The sequence below is a fragment of the Pteronotus mesoamericanus genome, unplaced genomic scaffold (genome assembly GCF_021234165.1).
Source record: "Pteronotus mesoamericanus isolate MK-2021 breed Mesoamerican mustached bat unplaced genomic scaffold, CSHL_Meso_final contig_221, whole genome shotgun sequence".
NCBI lineage: Eukaryota > Metazoa > Chordata > Mammalia > Chiroptera > Mormoopidae > Pteronotus > Pteronotus mesoamericanus.
The window spans coordinates 18,443,987-18,462,083 of record NW_026555092.1 but is presented as its reverse complement, the minus strand read 5'-3'; the positions used below and the strand labels follow the sequence as shown (position 1 = coordinate 18,462,083).

The window sequence follows — 18,097 nt, the reverse complement described above, 5'->3', positions numbered from 1 at the left end:
GCAGTTACAACCTCTGCCCCCAGAATCTTCCAGCATCATGGGGTAACAGATCTATGAGCAAATCGAATGTTGTAGGTGCTGTTTTAGAGTATGGGTGGGTTTAAAGAAGGTATGAGTCAGGAAATACTTAGTAAAAGAAAATACTTTTGAGTTGAGTATTGATAGAGGAATATGTACTCAGTTGGACAAAAAGCGGGAGAAGTCAGAGGGCCATTCTTAGTAGGCTGAAGAAATTCCCTAAGTCTTGGAGGCGTGAAACAGCAATCCCAGGACTTAGTGGTGGTAAGGGAGAAGAAGGAAGCAATGATGACCCCCACTTTTCTGGTAGACCAGGCAGGTGGTAACAGCTTTCACTGAGATTTGGAAACCCAGGAGAAGGGGCTATTTGGGGAGATGTTTGAAGTGAGTTTTTAAACATATTGAGAATGAAGTGTCTAAGTAAAAGCCAGTTGGAAATGCCAGGTGGGCAACAGAATATACATGTTAGACACTCGAGTAGAGGCAAGAAATATTGATTTAGAAATTGGAGAGTACTGGCTGCGTAGGTTAGTTGGTTGGAACGTCGTTCTGTACACCAAAAGGTTGTGGGTTCAGTCCCTGGTCAGGGCACATGCCTAGGTTGTGGGTTCAATCCCTGGTTGGAGCGTGGATGGGAGGCAGCCGATTGATATTTCTCCCCTATATCGATGTTTCTCTCTCTCTCTTTCTCTCTCCTTCCCTCCCTTCCTCTGTCTCTAAAATCAATAAACATAGCCTCGGTTGAGGATTTTAAAAAAAAAAGAAGAAGAAGAAGAAGAAGTTGGAGAAATTGAAGACAAAGAAATTGAAGAAATCACCCAGGAAGAGTTGTAGAGTGTAGACAAAAACAGGAAGAGAGAGCATATGAGCACACACATAGGATGAACAGATGCAGAAGAGACTATATAAGAGATTGACAGGAAAACGACAGAGACATAAGAAAACTCAGAGTATAATGTTGAGAAAACCAAAGGAGAAGGGTTTTAAAGATGAAGCAGGCTGCAAGACCCTGAAACTGCCCATAGATGTGGGCAGTACAGTGAAGACTTGACTTTAGCAGGAGCTAAGTGGCATGTTAAGGCTGGAAACCAGCCTGCATGTGTTAAGGAGAGATGGGGGAGGTAAGTGGAGGTGAGCGGAGAAAACCTTGAGAAGTTCGGTTGTTAACAGAACAGGCAGCAGCTCTGGATGGCTGTGAATGGAGGACTTTAAAAAGTATAATCTAATACTTGCATACAACTTATAACTTTCAAAGAGACTTGTTGTAAGCACTTTACGTACAATAACTCATGTAATCCTCACGCCAACTCAATGGGGTTTCCATTGGTTTTCCAGTTAGTATTGCTGCGTAACTAATTACCCCAAAACTTAGTGACTTAGTGACTGTTTTATTAGCTGATGGTTTCCATCAATCATGAATTCAGTAAGGGCTCAACTAGGTGGTCTGACTCAGGCCCTCTCTCACATTTGTAGTCACTATCTCGAGCTGGCACGGTGCATGGTTGTAGCGGCTGGGAGCTCTCTGGGCTTCTCTCTTTACCTAGCCTTATGACTTCTCTGTGTGGGCTTGTTTGGGCTTCCTCACAGCATGGCCACCTCGAAGCAGTCTGACTCCTTCAGGGCAGCTCAGGGCTCCAGGACAAGTGTTCGAGAAAATTGGGAGGAAGGGGCCCTCGCTTTTCTGAAATTATATAGTATTTCTTGAAGTTACATAGCATTACTTCTACATTACAATGTTGGTTGAAATAGGAAAGAAACAAACAAACAGCCCACCCTGTTTAAAAGGGAGGTGACATAGACTCCCCTTCTTTATGGTAGGTATATCAGAGTCACATTATAAGAAGAGCATGTGAGATAGGAGAAATATTAGAGCCATCACTGGAAAATATAATCTGCCACAGTTGGTGTGTTAGACCGAACCCAGCAAATGGAGAAGGAACAACATTCTCAAAGGCAAAGTGCATTTTGGGTGATGGCACCAAGAATATTTGGAGGTAGCAGTGAAACATTCATGAGTGACCTCAGGTATACTTGGAGGAAGGAACTACCATTCCATTTTGTAATACAGGAAATTGAGGCTCAGAGAGATTTAACAACTCGTCCAAAGTTACAGTGCCAGTAACTGGCAGAACTGGGAACCAATTCATGATTTGTCTGACTGCCAAGCCCGCAGACACTGCCCTTCTGTAAGACTGGGCTCCTGGGCATGCCGTCTTCATGTTTACCTCTGGCCTCAACACTTGGTTCACCAGCTTCAGAAGTGTAGGCCGGTTAGATAAAAAGGTTAGGTAGTAGTTACATCTGTCAGACTCTTTCCCCCATCCTACAGAGTGTCATGTTCACACCTTTGTCTGTTGGATGTTTATGGGAATAGCAGTGGTTTGATTTGGTTCCTCAGCTTGGGAAGTGATGCAGAGGGTGACAGTCACCAGAGGTCTGGTTAAAGGTCTGTTCCTCCCCAACCTGTGGAGAGGCTGGATGGGGCGGATATGCTGGTGTCGGCCTGGACACTCTGGGTTTTCTGGAAGTTGCAGGGGTGGTCGGTGCTTCTCTCTGCAGTTGGGGGTGGGCTCTAGCTCCAGCCACTGCCCTGCCCACTGTGTCCACCCCACGCTCAGGGCCCTGGTAGGTAGTGAATGGATGGGCAGAGGCACCCCAGCAGCTGTCGAAGCCTCTTCTTTCCTCTTTGAAGAATCTGATGCTGCTACCGATGAGGGCTACTTCATCTATTAAACCCAATACACTTGTCGCAGCTGCTAAGCCCCCGTAAGCCGCCGGGCGCCGTGTTTGTGATGGGACTGACAGTGCATGGAGGAGGCTGATTATACACGATTCCATTTCGCGGGCCCAGCAATGTAATTTCACAGGGCGATCAGCGTTTGCATGTAATAGCAGGCTGTGCTGAGGTGTCAGAATATTAAAGGCGCTAATGGCAAAGCTCCCTGTTACACAGGGGGCCACCCGCCGCGCCTACAGCAGGGCTGCGTGGCAGGCCCGTCGCAGATGGCTGGCCACTAAGCTAATGGGGCAGCAGCCAAGGCGGGCAGAGCCACGAGAGGGGAGAGCCAGCCGGGAGCAGCTCGGCACCTGCTTCCCTGCGCATGGAAATTACAGCAGCTCAGGGGAAGGAAGTGTGCGTGCCTGCCTGGCATAGGGCTGGGATGGTGCAGTTTGGTAGACCAGCATCTCACACTGATTACACTCGCCCTGGATAGGGCTTGAGCTCGTCAGACATCCTTCCACCTGCCCCATCCCCTGGTCAGGAACCCGTCGGGTGGGACCTGATGATTGGGAGAAGTGCAGCTGGAACAGTGGCACTCAGAGAATTTGGAACCAGCATGGAAAAGGGCTCAGGCACAGATCTTGGCAAGAAGTCTTAAAACATTCCTGCCTAGCACTGATCGAGGTCAAAAAGCTTCTGAGTCCCTTACCCTAACACCCCACAGGCTGGCAGGAGGGGGAGAGAGAGAGTGGGGATAGGAAGCAAGTAGGGGGAAAAGGCTCCTCAGTTGATGCCAGTTTGCACAGAGCTGGGAGGCAGGACCTCAAGATATGACCCCTTCTGTCCACGTTGGCTGCCGCAGCAATGCCCAGGCCCTTGCCTGTGCCCTCACCAAGCTTGCTCCTGCCATTCTCCTTTGTTTTGGGTATGTTTTCTACCTGGTGCCCTCCAGAAAGCTTTCCTAGCCACTTCCAATCCCATATGGGCCTATCTGTCTCCACTGTCCCTGTGGCAACCCACAGAGGATAGCCTCCCTGAACCCTCATGCTCTGGTGGTTCCCTGGGTCCCAGGCTTGACTTAGCCAGAACCTGAGACATAGCCCACATCATCTTTTCTTGAGCTGTACTCCCAGGAAGGCTCTGCTAAGAATCCTGGATGGATGTAATCTCTTAGGGAGGATGTTGGGAGGGAGTGGAGAATGAAAGGAGGGGCACACTTGTGTGGCTATGCATGCTTGATTGTGTGTTTATCTGGCGGCGGGGAGCGGGGGCAGGAGCTCTAGAAATGAGTGCTGGGGGTGGTGGGCGTGTGGGTACAGGTTCAGAGAGCAGCAGGTGAAAGGGTCCAGACCACGCTTCAGTAGGAGCACAGGTTGCTGTAGGACGCCATATTCTCTGAGTGGCTCTCTGTGTCCACTGGCTGTGCCTGAGGGGTACTTGAGATGGCTGGGGGAGCTTGAGGTGTTGGTCTATTGTATTGTGCCCAGAAGGTCCCATGAGACTGGTGCTCACGTGTGAAGGTTCAGCTCTGCAGGGGTGTGTGGCAGTACCTGGAGGAGGCATTCCAGGGTTCTCAGCAGGGGTAGTAGGGAGGGAGCCCAGGCTGAAGAAGAGCAGTTTTAATTAACCATTTTTAATATCATTTTGGACTTAGGCTGGTATGTGAAGGTCCCACTGGAAGCAGCATTTGTAAAAATTAAATCCCTCTTATTAGGAGCTCGGCAGACCCATGTGCACGTGTTGCCCCCCTCCTCCCGCCCATGCCCCCCTAAGGAAGTGCTGGATGAGGCCATGTCACAGCAGCAATTGGTTATCACGCCTTATCTGGGAATATGAAACTGTGCGGCATGACACCCGTGGCCACGGTGGAGACGCCAATTCATCTCGCCCCAGCTCTGACAAGCTAGACTGCCCTTCCTGAAAGGCATTCGTCAGGCGGGACCAGGGCTGCTGTCTTGCTTGGTTCCCCTACATTTTTGCCATGGGTTCTGGCTTTCCTTGGTCCAGCCTGGTCCTCCTGGGCCCTGCTGTCCTCCACCCCCCTTTCATATGTCCCACTCTAGGGAAGTTCTTCGGGAGTCATTATTATAATAATAATCTAATCATGCTGACACGCGTTGGGGCAAGCGTCTAATGTTATCTGAAGTGGTCTTCCCGCTTAGCTGTGATAAGGCTCTGGATGACGTGCAGATAACGTTGAGCTGCCCTGTCCCCGAGCGGAGAGCAGAGCAGGGGGCCTCAGCAGCCCTGCCCGCCCGCTGCTTTAAGCCGGGAAGCGGCAGCACCTGCTAATGCAAGTGTTTAATATTTGATGGGCTGGGATAAAGCAGGATCACCTTCGAATTGAATTGAGTGTCAGCCGAGAATCTATTACTGAAATTCGGGTGTGATTTGACAGCAAAGTAGACGATGTTATTCTTCACTAGTTACTGCAATCTTCTCCCCGACATCACTTAAATATTTTTTTCTTTGCTTGAGTAAACACACATTATCCTTCTTTTTTCCCCTTCCTTCCCTTTTTCCTTTTTAGAGGGGAAAAAAAAAACCATCCCGCTCGCCTTCTCCAGGCTGATAGAGTAGATTGTTATTTCTTTATTTGTCCTATTAAATGGAATTTCTGATCGTTTAATCCGGCCTTTGTAAGTGATTTTAAAGTACTTGAAAGCCGGCCCGCCGCTGCTCTCTGGCCCACTGCACTCCAGCCATGGCCCTGACCGTGCTTAGCAGCTTCTCCAGCTGTGCACCACCCACGGGCTGCTTTCTCTCCCTGTCTGTGTTCCCCCAGCTCGGCCTTGTCCAGCGACCTCTCCACTGTCCTTGAGCCTCACACTCAGCCCCCAATTTGTGGTTGCAGCTGTGACCTGGGAAAGGGTGCGGGTGTTGGCTGGGAAGTTGAGCTGTGGCTAGTACCTCTGTGGTCAAGGAAAATGGCTTTGGAGGATGCTGAGGGTGAAGTACACTGGCTCCTAGCATTTCAGTGGCTGTGGGGCCAAGGCTTGGTTCCTGCGGCTGGGAATGAAGAGTGCCAGCGCTCTGCCCAGCTCCTTGGCCCTGACATAGATCCTATCTTTTGTTTCTGATCTTGGGATGAGTGCCCTCCCTTTTGAAGGAGTCTGTAGTGAGATGGGGAACCTCCTGGGCCTGGTGATGGGCAAGGGGCACGTTAGCGCTTGTGTGGCCATGGCTGCAGTCACTTTAGTATCATCGGCTGACCCACCATCCAACTTCTGGGGACTCACTCAACCTTCATTCCCATGGACCACTGTCCCACCTGCTTCCTGCCACTGGGAGGGCAGCCTGATATTTGGGGACTTCTAAGGTAAAGGGATGGATGATGTTTGAAGTGTCAGCTAGCTGTGTAAGCCCACTGGTAGAAAGAAGCCCAGGACTTTGCTAGCAGGCTGAACAGGAATTAAATTCCCATTGGGCCACTTCATAGTGTTCTAACCCTTGTGTGTTTCTTCTTTCTGGATCTCAGTTTCCTCACCTGTGACACCAAGTCATCATGCCTGTAAGGGACTGTAAGAGAAGGTGCCGTCCCTGTCCTGCCATGTGCCCTACACCCCCTCCAACCTCCCAGGGAGGTTGGCTGTAGCCAGGTGACACGAGTAGGGGATGCAGGGGGGCAGTGAAGTGCCGGGGGTCTGAACAGATCGATGCCCCCAGCACTTCCTTCCCCAACCCCAGGAAAACAATTAAGTACAGATCGATGGGTGGCCGCTTTGAATATGCATAAGTGAGCACTTGACCTTCAGCAGAGATCTGCTTTCCCTAACACACACACACACACACACACACACACACACACTTGCGCACGTGTGCACATATACACACACCCTTCATGTGCTCCCCTCACAGCTGCTTGAGTCAACCAGGTGACCTTACCCCTCCTCAGCTGAGCCACCACATGGCACTCAGGCTTCTACAGCCTCACCTGTCTGGTTCAGAAGTAATGACCATGGGCAGGTGGTCGGCCCGCTCTCACTTTGGTTTCCCTATCTGTGAAGTTTGAATACATTGGTCTGCCAGCCCTTTCTGACACCAGTCTCTGTGACCAGTAATACTGTGGGGAGGGGACCCAGCAGAGTGCTGGGGACTCTGGAAAAGAGGGACTCTAAGGGGAAAGGCCGTGCCCTGGTGAGAAGAGGGGTCCTGACGAGGAGGGTCTTAGTAAATGGGAGCTCTCTAGAGGAGCTGGTGAGGGGGCACCCAGTGAGGGCTGGGGGCCTCTGACAGGGAGATACCCAGGAGAAGGGGAGCTCTGCAGGAGAAAGGGGTTTTCTGGTGGAAAGGGGACCCAGTGAGGGGATTGTCATGAAGTGGCATGATGAGAGTAAGCGCTTGGGGGGAAAGACTTGGTGGGGGGAGGGTGAGTGATAGGGTTGGTTTAGGGGTCAGGGCCTCTGTTAACCATTCTTGCCTCCTGTCTTCCAGGCTTACAGCTTCGCCATGGGCTGCTGGCCCAAGAATGGACTTCTAGACATGAACAAGGGTCTCAGCCTGCAACACATAGGCCGGCCCCACAGCGGCATTGGTCAGTCCCTCCACATGTCCCCCCTGGCAGCTCGGTCAGTCCCCTGCCCGCATGCCCCAGTCCCTTGGTACACAGAAGGGTCCTGTGGTTCTTTCAGCGCTCTAACAGGGTGCTCTCCGTAGCTGGGGAAAGCAGAGAAAGGGGGTGGAGTGAGGGGAGAGTGGAACCAGACCACGGGAAAGGGACTCTCAAAACAATATTTAGGAGGAGCCTGGGTTCTGGGCCTTGGATTCAAGCCAAGGTACCCTTGCCCCCAGCTGTATCTCTGGTGGGTGATGTCCTCAGAGGGGTGGGCATATGTCAGCTTACCTACCCCCCATGGAGCTGGAGGAGACTGTTTAATATTGTTTCAAGTCTGTGGCCACTAAACTGGGCGATCAATGGGAGTTAAGGAGATGAATTATTTAAACCTCACCAGCTTTTAATTAGTCGGGGTCCTTCTGACCGATGGCTCCGTCCACAGGGTATTGACTCCCCCGCAGGAGCAGCAGCCTCCATTGAGCGGTGCCTGGGTTGGGAGGGGCCACTTGGGGTACCAGGTGGGGGGTGTGCCCTCAGGGGGATTACTGCTTGGGAGGGGGCTAGAGCGGCTGTGGTTCTAGGCATTGGAGGCTCTGCTAGCCTCTGATTCATCAGGATGGATACGTGTCTGTCTGTCTTTGAGTTCGTGTGTGTGCGTGTGTGTGTGTGTATCTGACAACTTCAGCTGCAGTCTAAGGGTATATATGTGTGCGTCTTATGTTTATATCTAAGGGATGCATGTGTGTGTAACAATATCTGTGTATATTTTTCTGAGGGCACATGTCTATATATGGAAGCAGCTGTCAGCTTGTGTGTGTATTCATCAGAAAGTATGTCATTTCTCTATATCTTATTTTGTGTGCATGTGCAAACACGTGCATGCAAATGCTTTCAAGCTTTCAAGCACGCATAGGTTTTATTCCAAGTGGGGAGAAACACGGGTATTCTGGGGTGGCACTATGACATTACCATAACCTATGTACCTTTGTGAAGGTATCAGAGGTTGAGGGGAGGGGACTGGCAAGATACACTGAAAGGATCTTTTAGCCAGCTACAGAGGAGCCCCTCATCCTTTCCACAGACACCTGGTAGGTGCTTGGCATTCTGAGTAGAAGTTCTTGTCCTCAGGGAGCTCACATCCTGGAAGGAGACAGAGACTGAACTGGGTATTTGACACCCAGAGCACTAAGGTCAGGGACAGCAACAACTGGGCTACCCCAGGGGAGGTTTCCCTGCCTTCAGTTGCCAAGATGGCTTCTACTCCTTCATTTACATCTCATGGACTTCTTGGATGCCCTGTATCATTCTTGTTGTGGGGAAAGAAGAAGCAGTCAATGGGCCTGAGGAATTTGGAGTGCCCCACAGCAGCTGCTGTCCTATGCAATCTAGAGGGGACCCCAAACCCAGCAAGGTGGTATGCCGGGAAGGTTGGCAGGAAGTTTCCTAGAGAAGAGGACACAAGACAGGGGATCCTTGAAAGATGAATAGGAGTTTGCTAGGCTGGAAAATGTGGGAGGGTTTCCTTTTTAGGGGGAAGCGTGTGTATAAAGCCTGAGGGCATGAAGAAGCCTAGCATATTGACAGGACATGTCCAGACATCACCAAATAGCTTCCAGTGACTGGAGTGGGATCTTGCGGTTAGAGAATGGCTAGGAAATCAACGGGGAAGTAAGTGGGCTTGGAATGTCAGGTTAAGAGAGGCGGTGAATTTCTTGGGAGGTTTTTTTCTTCTTTTTTAAACTTTTTGGGGTGACATTGGTTAATAAAATTATATGTTTCAGGTATACGGTTCTGTCATACATCATCTGTATATTATATTGTGCATTCACCACCCCAGGTCAAGTCTCCTTCCAGCACCATTTATGCACCTTTTACCCTCATCTTCCTTCTCATGAGGTTTTGATAAGACAGGGAGTTTGTGAATGAGAGAATGACACGATCAGAGCTTTGATTCAGAATCACTGAGGCACTTGTGCTGCACAAACTAGTTCTTAACAGGTGCTCAATAAATTCAATCAGATAGGTAGATGAATGAACAAGTGAGTAGATGAGTCAATGAAAGTGATGGGAAAGGGAGGGACCAGCGAATGAAGACCAGTGAGAGGACTTGCATTGGCCCAGGGGAGGAGGAATTGCCTGTAATTGAGTCTGGGCAGTGGGAGGAACCAGAGGGACTGGGTTAACTCACCCTGTGCATCTTTGAGCTGGGTGCCCTGCTTTTGTGTATCTGTCCAGGGTGTTTTTGAGAGAAAGGGCTTCCTTGTCTCCGCTCTTTCCTGCCTCCTGGGACTCAATGGTGCCCCTCTTGTCTCTTTACCCATGTTGATTCTGGGTTTGGATCTCTGATGTGTTTTTTCCTTCCCTATAAAAGAAGGTTTTTCCATTTGGGTGAGCCCAAGGGACAGCCCAAGGCTGAGAGTGACAACAGAGTAAGGACTTTGGAGCCAGAAGTTCTGGTTCTACCACCCAGAGCCCTATAACCTTAGACAAGGGACCGTGCTCCTGTCTCTCGGAGCTGTTGGGAAGGTTCAGTGGTGTCAGCTGTGTGAAGGGCTTGTGCAGGGCCTGGCACTCAGTGGTTACTCAAGGACACTGGGGGTTCCTGGCTTTTGGTCTTTGCATTTTTCAATGAAGAGGGCTGCCCTACCAGCTCCTGGCTGGCTCTGAGGTGTGGGTGAGGGTGCTTGGAAGGGAGGGAGGATGCAGGGCATTAATTGGGCTGGGAGAGGCGGGGATGGGAGGTGTGGGTTTTGAGCAGTGAGGTTAATGGCCCTCGCGCCAAAGAGACAGCTTTAATGAGCTTCAGCTGCCGGTGCCCTGAGTTACTGTGCGTGCTAAAAGGGTCGCGCTGTAAGAGTTTGATGTGGACTATTTCCCAGCCCTGGGGTCAGGGGTCAGCTCCTGTCACTGGCCACTCAGGCTGGTCCTCAGTGACATGGTGCTAATTAACTGTGTGAGGAGCTGCCAGCCTGGAGTGGGGAGTGGTATGTATATTGGGGGTTGGGGGAGAGGCAGCAGTGGTTATGCTAGGCAAGGGTTCTATAGATCCCACAGTTTAGCCATCTCCAGGATCCTCCTAGTTCTCCCACAATGCCATGGGGGTAGCAGTGGCTCAGTGTGCAAATCACCGATGACACTAGTCGCAACAATGATTCGGAGCCTCCTTCTAAGGTATGTGTGGCAAGGAGAGCCTGTGGGGTCTACCTGGGGGGGACTCCTGCCGAGCATTGGGTGGTAGAGGTGCCAAGAGAGCAAGGGATCAGGCATAATGGAGGTGGACTGATGGGAGAGGCAGGGAAATCCAGCTATAGGAGAGAGGACCATTAGAGTGGATGTGGGTGGCTGAGATGTTTGAGGGGGAGTATGAGAATGTTTGGGCAGAAGAGTGACCTGGTCAGAGTTGGGCTTCAGTCAGAGCAGCCAGAGAGTGTGTGCATGGAAGAATCGTGAGGAGATACTACAGAAGGGGAGGTTCGGTGAGGTCTGTGGAGGTGATGAGTAATTCAGTGCCAGCAGTGGCTGTGGGAATGGAGTTGGGCCCAGGTCAGTGAGCATTTACCTTGCACCTGCTGTGTGTCGGGAACTGTGATCAATGCTAGAAATATATTAGTAAAGACGACAGGCACAGTGCCCAGCCCCATGGAGCTCACAGGCACAGTGCAGGATGGAGTAATGGCTTGATCCAGGGACTGACGGAGAGATAGGGCTCAGGGATGGAGGCACTGAAGCTCCAGGAGGAAAGGGGGTCTGGGGCTGTCACCATGGCCTCTCGGTTAGGGGAGGGACTCCTCCTCCTCTTCCTCCTTTTCCTCCTCCTCCTCCCCCTCCCACCCTCCTCCTCCCCCTCCCACCCTCCTCCTCCTCCTTCTCTTTGGGGAGAGGATTTGGCCTTGTGAGCCTAGTGAACAGGGTGCCATTGGAGCGGGTTGTGGGTGAGGAAGGACTACATGCATGTAGAACTGGCTGTTGAGTGGGCTCTGTCATCTTCCTTGACTTGGACCAAAGGCTGTAGGTAGGCAGCCTCCACCAGGGACTGCTGAGTATCGTGGTCCTTCTTTCATTTCAGCCAAGGGTCAGCAAGGCACTCACATTATTTGGAAGTACTTTATGTTAACTAACTTAATTTTCACACCAGTATTATGAAGGCAGGCATCATTCTCATTTTGTAGGTTAGGAAACTGAAGCTTAATTGGTTTGGTGACTTGCCTGAGGTCACACAGCCAGTTGAATTGAGAAGTCAGGATTCGAACCCAGGACCATCTCAATGCAAAGCCTGTGTTCTCACCACTGTGCTGAACTAGAAGTACCTTTTTTGGTGTCAGGCTTTATGCTACCAACAGACGATAAGGAAATCAACGAGCTCACCTCCCTCATTCCCTTCAGTGTCCTGTGAAATAGGCAGACCTTGACAAAGCTTCAGCAGCAGCAACTAAGGAAGAAAGGGAAGGAGCCATTGCCATCCCTTCACTTCGACTGTAGTCATGCTCAGAGCCAGGGCCCTGGAACCACTGGCTTCTGACCTCCTGACCTCCTGACCTCCTTCTGGCCCCAGCAGTTATTGCTCTATGAGTTGGGTTTGCTCTCTACCTATTGGCTCAGGAAAACCTACCCATCTTCCAGGGGCCACCTCTTCTGGGAATCTTACCTGGCCTTCCCGGTGTGGGTGTACAGAATACACCCTTAGGCACTGATTATAATTTGTTTGGTAATGATCAGACCCCACATACTTGACCTCTTTAAGGGCAAGAGCCAGGCCTGCTTTGCTTCCTTTTTCTTTCTTTCTTTTTCTTTCTTCCTTTCTCCCTTCCTTCCTTCCTTCCTTCCTTCCTTCCTTCCTTCCTTCCTTCCTTCCTTCCTTTCTTTCTTTCTTTCTTTCTTTCTTTCTTTCTTTCTTTCTTTCTTTCTTTCTTTCTTTCTTTCTCTTTCTTTCTGTTGGTAAAGTCTCATCAGTTGTTGGGGAATAGAGGCCCTATAAACCTCTGGTTTCAGCTGGCTGGGAGAATAACTGGAACCTTCCCTGATGCCCAGCTGGGTGGTCCTGCCCTGGTTGCTTAAACCCTCTGCTCAGGGAGTGAGGAGGGTCCATGTGAGGCTCCATAGTAAGATGGGATGGCCAGACAACAAGTGGACTTTCTCAGGAGTTTGTTGCCCAGCACAGTTTGGCAAGAGAGGTAGGCTGGCAGGATGGGGGTCTGGCCCCAGAAGGACAGCACTGGCCTGTGGTCTACCCTGAAGGAGTGGGGTGTCTATCAAGAGTCTAGTCAGAGCGCATTAGCTCTGTGACATGGATCTCATTAGCGCCCGTGAGAGGTGTCACTGCGGGAGAATCGTTGGCTCAGGGAGACTCTTGTACCAAAAGGAAGAAAGGACAGTGACAGCCTTTTCTCTGCCGCCTCTGCCGCCAGCTCCCTGGGCTGCCTGCCCTCCTCCTCTTAGTAGGGGTGTGGGGGTGCTGGCTAATGAGCTCATCTACAGTACAGCTTTGCCTTCCCCTCCTTGAAGCTCTCTCGGTCCCTCTGAAGACCTCAGGCCCAGGATTAGCACACACCAAACACCAGCCCCCCTCTTGCCCAGCAGGGAGTTCCTTCTGATCACCCTGCCTCTGCTACTGTAGGCAAGGGAAAGGGGGTGGGGCCAAGACAGCCACTGTGGCCAGTGGGAGAGAGCTTTCACCTTTAGAAGGCTCAAGCCCTCTGCCTCCCCTGACCATGTCCACTTCTCTGCAGTGGGCGCTTTCTTCCCAGAGTTGTGATCTTCTCTGCCCCTCCCCTTTCCCCATGACATCTCTCATCCTGGCATAATCTCCATCCCTATAATGAACCCTCCTCCAAAGGCAAGGAAGAATTTTGGGACTCTGGCCCAGCATTCAACAGAATGTGGCATTTAGATATGATCTGACATAGGACTTTCTGGCTCAGCTAGGACTTAAGAATTAGCAAGAGCCCTCTGTCTGAGTTTCAGATGACTGGATGGTGGTGAGGAATTGATATGAGGCCCCTGCAGACCTGATTGCCCTCTCTCTGGCTGTCCTACAGGGGCAGAGGAGTACTCCCCCATGTCTCCCCTGCTTCGGCCACCTTCAGGCTGGAAGGGGAGGAGTCAGCCTGGCTGCCCCAGGCAGAAGGTGCAGAGACAGCTGGAGTACATGCTTTCCCAGCACTACCCCCATTCCTGTTGGTTCTTTGTGGTGTAGCCCAAAGAAAGTGAGGAGGAAGAATAGCAATGAGAAGAGAGAGCTCTCCAGGCATCCACTGGCCTGCTTGGGTAGTGCTTAGAGAGAGGGGTGCACACCTTCTGCCCTGAGCTGGAACCCCAGGGACATCTGAGGGGTTGGTTCTTGCCAGATACCATGCTCTAGTCTTCAGTAGCAACCACAGACAGAAAATGGATAAGCATGTGGATGAGTGGACTGACGGATGGATGGAGGAAGGTTCTCGTATATGTATGTATGTGTTCTCTGTGTGTGATGCACTGGGAAGTACAATCTTTGTTTCCCTACCTTCCTAGCCCCAGGCCCCAGCCCAGCCTCCCCTTGTCTCTCTCTGTATCTCCTGTCAAACCATCGCAGACGTAAATGACAAAGAAATCAGAAAGACAGATCAATGCTGGCCAAATTAGCACTTGCAGATAGACTGTGCGGGGATGTCAGCGCCCTGACCCCTGGTGATCTTGCAGCCTCCACTGCTGATATTATGCAAATTGCATCCATCTGGCAGGACCCGCGTGCTTGCTGCTCCTACTCAGAGGAGTAATGGGCTGGGGGTGGGCGGGAGTATTGGAGCAAGAGTCAGTGGAGTGAGTGTGTGCGTGTGTGTGCATGTGTGAGCATGTGCTTGAGTGTATATGAGGGTGTGTGGTGCCCACCAAGCACTGGGTGGTGATAGAGTGATTGACAGGGCAGATAAGGGGCTGCATTGGATTCCTTTGCGCTGGGGGATTAGGAGCAGCCACAGATGGGAGATAACCGGACTTCATTTCAGTTTATTTCCCTCCTTATCCCCTCTCCCCACCTTCACTCCCGAAAAATACAATCTCTCTAGTTTGCGTTTTCATCAATATTTGCAAGTCATTACCACTGGTTTAAGGTGAGAGACAATGTCAGGGCCCAGACCATGCCGGCCTCTCCCCGAATCCCACTCAGGCCTGTTACCCTGAGAATGAATTCCTAGAGCAGCCCAGACAGCCTGCACTCCAGTGGGTTCACAGCATCCCTTCTCCTTTGCCCACAGTACTAATGGGGTGATTCATACCTCATGGACCAGTCCTAATGACCTTCCTCATCTGACCTAATGCCCCCTGACAATCCTTAAGCTCGGCCCTTGTCCCTCCCACCTGTTGCTGCTGTGTGACATCCCTGCCTCCAAATTTAGGTTCCAGCTTAGGTGCTCCTGCCCCTAGTATTAGCTGTACCCCTGGGAGCTGTTCTTCCTCTTCTGCCAGACTCTGGGCCCTTCCCCACAGCTCTTCCAGTCCTTAACACTATTGACCAGGGCCCAGGGCCCAGACCCCAGCTGGGAAGAGCAGGGCCTGTGGCCTACGGAGAGGGGAATCTGGTCTGGTCCGAATCCCCATCTCTACCAGTATCCTTCCACAGCATTTGCTGAGTGTCAGGTGGAGTAAAGAAGACTATGTCTTTTATCTCACTGAATTCCCAAACCCTATGAGACAGAAGAATAAAAATGTCACCAAATAGGAAACTGAAGCTCAGGAAGGTTGTCATTCACCCAAGTCTGCAGAGCAAGGAAGTAGAGAGCCATAATTTAAACACACATCTTTCGAGGGTCAGAGCTCTTAACAGCAAGCTGCACTGCCTCACTGCTGTGCCACCAACCCCAGACACTCACACATCACCACGCCTGGATCCATTTAAAGGAACCATCCTTGTACAGTAGGCAGACAAGTTGCTTCAGCTTGTAGCCTCTGAGCACAAACCCTGACCCAGACCAGATCCCCTGCCAGGCTGAACCAGACAGAAGGGAACAGGATTCAAACACATCCCGCTCTCAGGAGCTGTGTGTCTGAGACAATTGGGCTATAGCAAGAAGGACACACAGATGACAGAATGCACCCAGCAGCTGAGCCTGCCCAGAAATATGTCACAGCACGTGGCATCTAGGCTCCTGCAGCTCAGGGAGAGGGGCTGAGCGGCTCAGGCCAGCCAGCTGTGGTGGCTGGGGGCGTAGCTGTCCCAGAGGCCCCTCCAAAACTGGATTCCAGCTGTACGAACCCACCAGGCAGGGTTGGGAGCTGGGAGTGTTGGGGACATGTCCGGGGACACGTGTGCAAGGGGAGCTTGTTCTAATGAGGAGAACATGGCTGCTAGTTAGGCAAGGGGCGGGCGGGGAGCCGCAGAGCTGATTGAAGGCAGGGGCAGGGGTCAGACAATTAGGCCCAGATCCGGCTGTTTGATGTGAGTTCTGAGGCCTCAAAGCCTCCCTTCAGCCCGCTCCCTCCACTCCCTCCTCTCCCTCCTCTTTCCTTTCTTCTTCTGCCCAAAGGCAGGAAGGATGGAAACGCTTACTCTCACTGTTACTATTATTAAACTCTGTGCCAGGCCAGCCAGACCCCAGGACTCTTGCCTACAGGGTCCCCCCCGCCAGATCCCCCGAGGCTCCTTGGACCCCACAGGGCATCTGGCCAGTAGGCAAGGCCAGCCCGAGGGCAGGGACGAGGTGAGATCCAGGGCAGGGCACCCTTTCTGCCTGTCTTGCTTCAGAGGTGGTGGTGAAGGGGGCCTCCCAGTAGAGATTTGGGCTTGAGACCGCCAGGGCCACGTCCCGGGCCTGCTTTGACCATCACCTCCTGCAGCCACCTAGTTCTTTTCTGTTATGTCCTGGGGTTGGCAGGGTAAGGGCATGGTTCATTCATACTCACACCCTATCACACACATAGTTGTCTGCAGCCGTTACACCAAAACCTCGCCGCACGAGGTTAAGATACCCACAGTACTTCTCACACTCATACACCAAAGCAGAATGTCCTCCTACCCCCAGCCCAGATGTCATAACTCACATATTGTCACAGATCCTTCTCTAGTCACACTCACACAGGGCTGCAAAAGCCCTGACTGTTCCCTAGGCAGGGCCTGGGAACGAAGCCCCTCCCCCAGAGTAGCTGGGAACTGCGGTAAGATCTTGTGTCCAGCGTGGGTGGGGGCCAGGGCCTTCCAGTCCCCCATCCTAGGAAATAAGCCTTGCAAGCTGGTGCTGACCAGAGAGTGGGAGGAAGCCAGATTGGGGGGGGCAGTGGGGCGAGGGAGGGTGGGAGCAGAGATAAATGTTAGCTCATTTCTTCCGTAATTAGTTACTCCCTCATCCCCGCGTTGTAATTGTGAACAAGCTGTAATGTTTAATTAGTCTGTAAATGAAACCCCAATTTCATAATGGCCTGGCTGACAGGGCTAAGTGAGCAGGGGAGGAGGGAAGGGGAAGTAATAGGGAGGGCTTGCAGAGAAGGAGGGCGAGTTTGTGGGATCACCTCTTCTTTTCAGCCCCAGCCTGGCCTCCGTGGGGGGAGGCTGAGTGACTGGGTCCAGTACATGCTCTCCGCCTTTACTAGCCTCTCCATTGGCCCTTCGTACCAGAGAGAATGATGGGAAGGGTCCTGGCATCCTTATGCCACCCTCCACGCCTCCCCTTCAATTCTGTAGTTGGGATACCACGACTACAACCCAACCTAGATGCTTCTGGTTGGAGAAGCTGACCCGGGGGGCCCAGGCCTGTGACCCCAACAAGGATAGAAAGGTGCTTCCTTCCCAGGTCCAACCTGCCCTTCCCCAAATCAACCTGCTAAGAGGCCTTTGCTTAGCACTTGGATCTCAGGACTGGCCGTATACCTAAAGGAGCCAGTGATTGGCACAGGATAGGCCCCTCCCTTCCGGTCCCACTGCTAGCAGAGTCTAGCATCCTTGCTGCGCTGACACCCCAGCCAGGCCTTATCTCAGTAGGTATCAGGGCAGACTGTGATAAACTGGAGCTGCCGCAGGGGGGAGCCCCTGGTCCCACCGCCGCCTCATCAGTCTCTCCCTGTCTCCCCCACAGCATCCTCACTGCCCGCACACACCCCACCCGCCTGCCGCAGCCATAAATCTCAATTTACGAGGGTGGCTCTGGTGGGGGAGGGAGGCCGTGCCGCTAATGACGGCTCCTCAGCCGGATTTTTCATGTTGCACAGTCATAAATTTTTAAGAACAGCATGGGCAGCACGTTAGCGAGTTATCGAGGCTGCCTCTGTGCTGGCTGCCTAGCTCCAAGAGAGCAAGCAGAGTCTGGGTAGGGCAGAGGAGGCGTGTGGGGCAGGGCTGGGGCCCAGCAGCCAGGCTAGTGTGGAGGCAAGGATCAAGCTGGGCCAGGCAGGCAGCCAGTGCGAGCCTTGGCACAAGGTGGGCAGTGCTGCCAGAGCAGCTGGGAGCCAGGTGCACGGGTGGGATCAGGCCTGTGGGCGCACACCATGGTGTAGGGAGCTGCCGCTGGATGCCTCTGCTCCAGGACTTGACACCATGATGTATGGGGTGCCTAAAGACATATGGATTTTCAAAGTGGCCACTTTGAATAGAATTACAAACCCTGACCATGTGCACAATGAGGCCTCTGCCCTGGCAGAGCTGCACTTGGTTCATAAGCCAGGTGCCTTTTCAGATTGTTCTTGGGAGCTAAGGTCCCTGGAGTCACTAAGAGATTCCTAGGGAAATGCCCACAGAGCGGGTGCATCTGTGGATATGCTAGAGCCAGGTGCCTAGAGACAGGCTGATCTCCTCCTAGTTCAGGCTCATCACTTCGAGGTGGGAAGTCCTGGCTAAGTCA

General features: G+C 52.1%; 1 protein-coding gene across 11 annotated transcripts in view; it reads left to right on the top strand.

Annotated features, from left to right (window-relative positions):
* Window positions 1-18,097, top strand: part of ERI3 (ERI1 exoribonuclease family member 3) — a 122,156-nt gene that overhangs the window by 89,826 nt on the left and 14,233 nt on the right. For 9 of the 11 annotated variants that reach the window (XM_054572118.1, XM_054572116.1, XM_054572114.1 and 6 more), the window contains one exon: window positions 7,175-7,274. In XM_054572118.1, coding sequence (XP_054428093.1) covers window positions 7,175-7,274 — 100 coding nt within the window. Of the gene's footprint in view, window positions 1-753; window positions 1,012-7,174; window positions 7,275-18,097 lie in introns of those variants that run through there. The other 2 variants (XM_054572112.1, XM_054572110.1) reach the window with 2 other exon arrangements.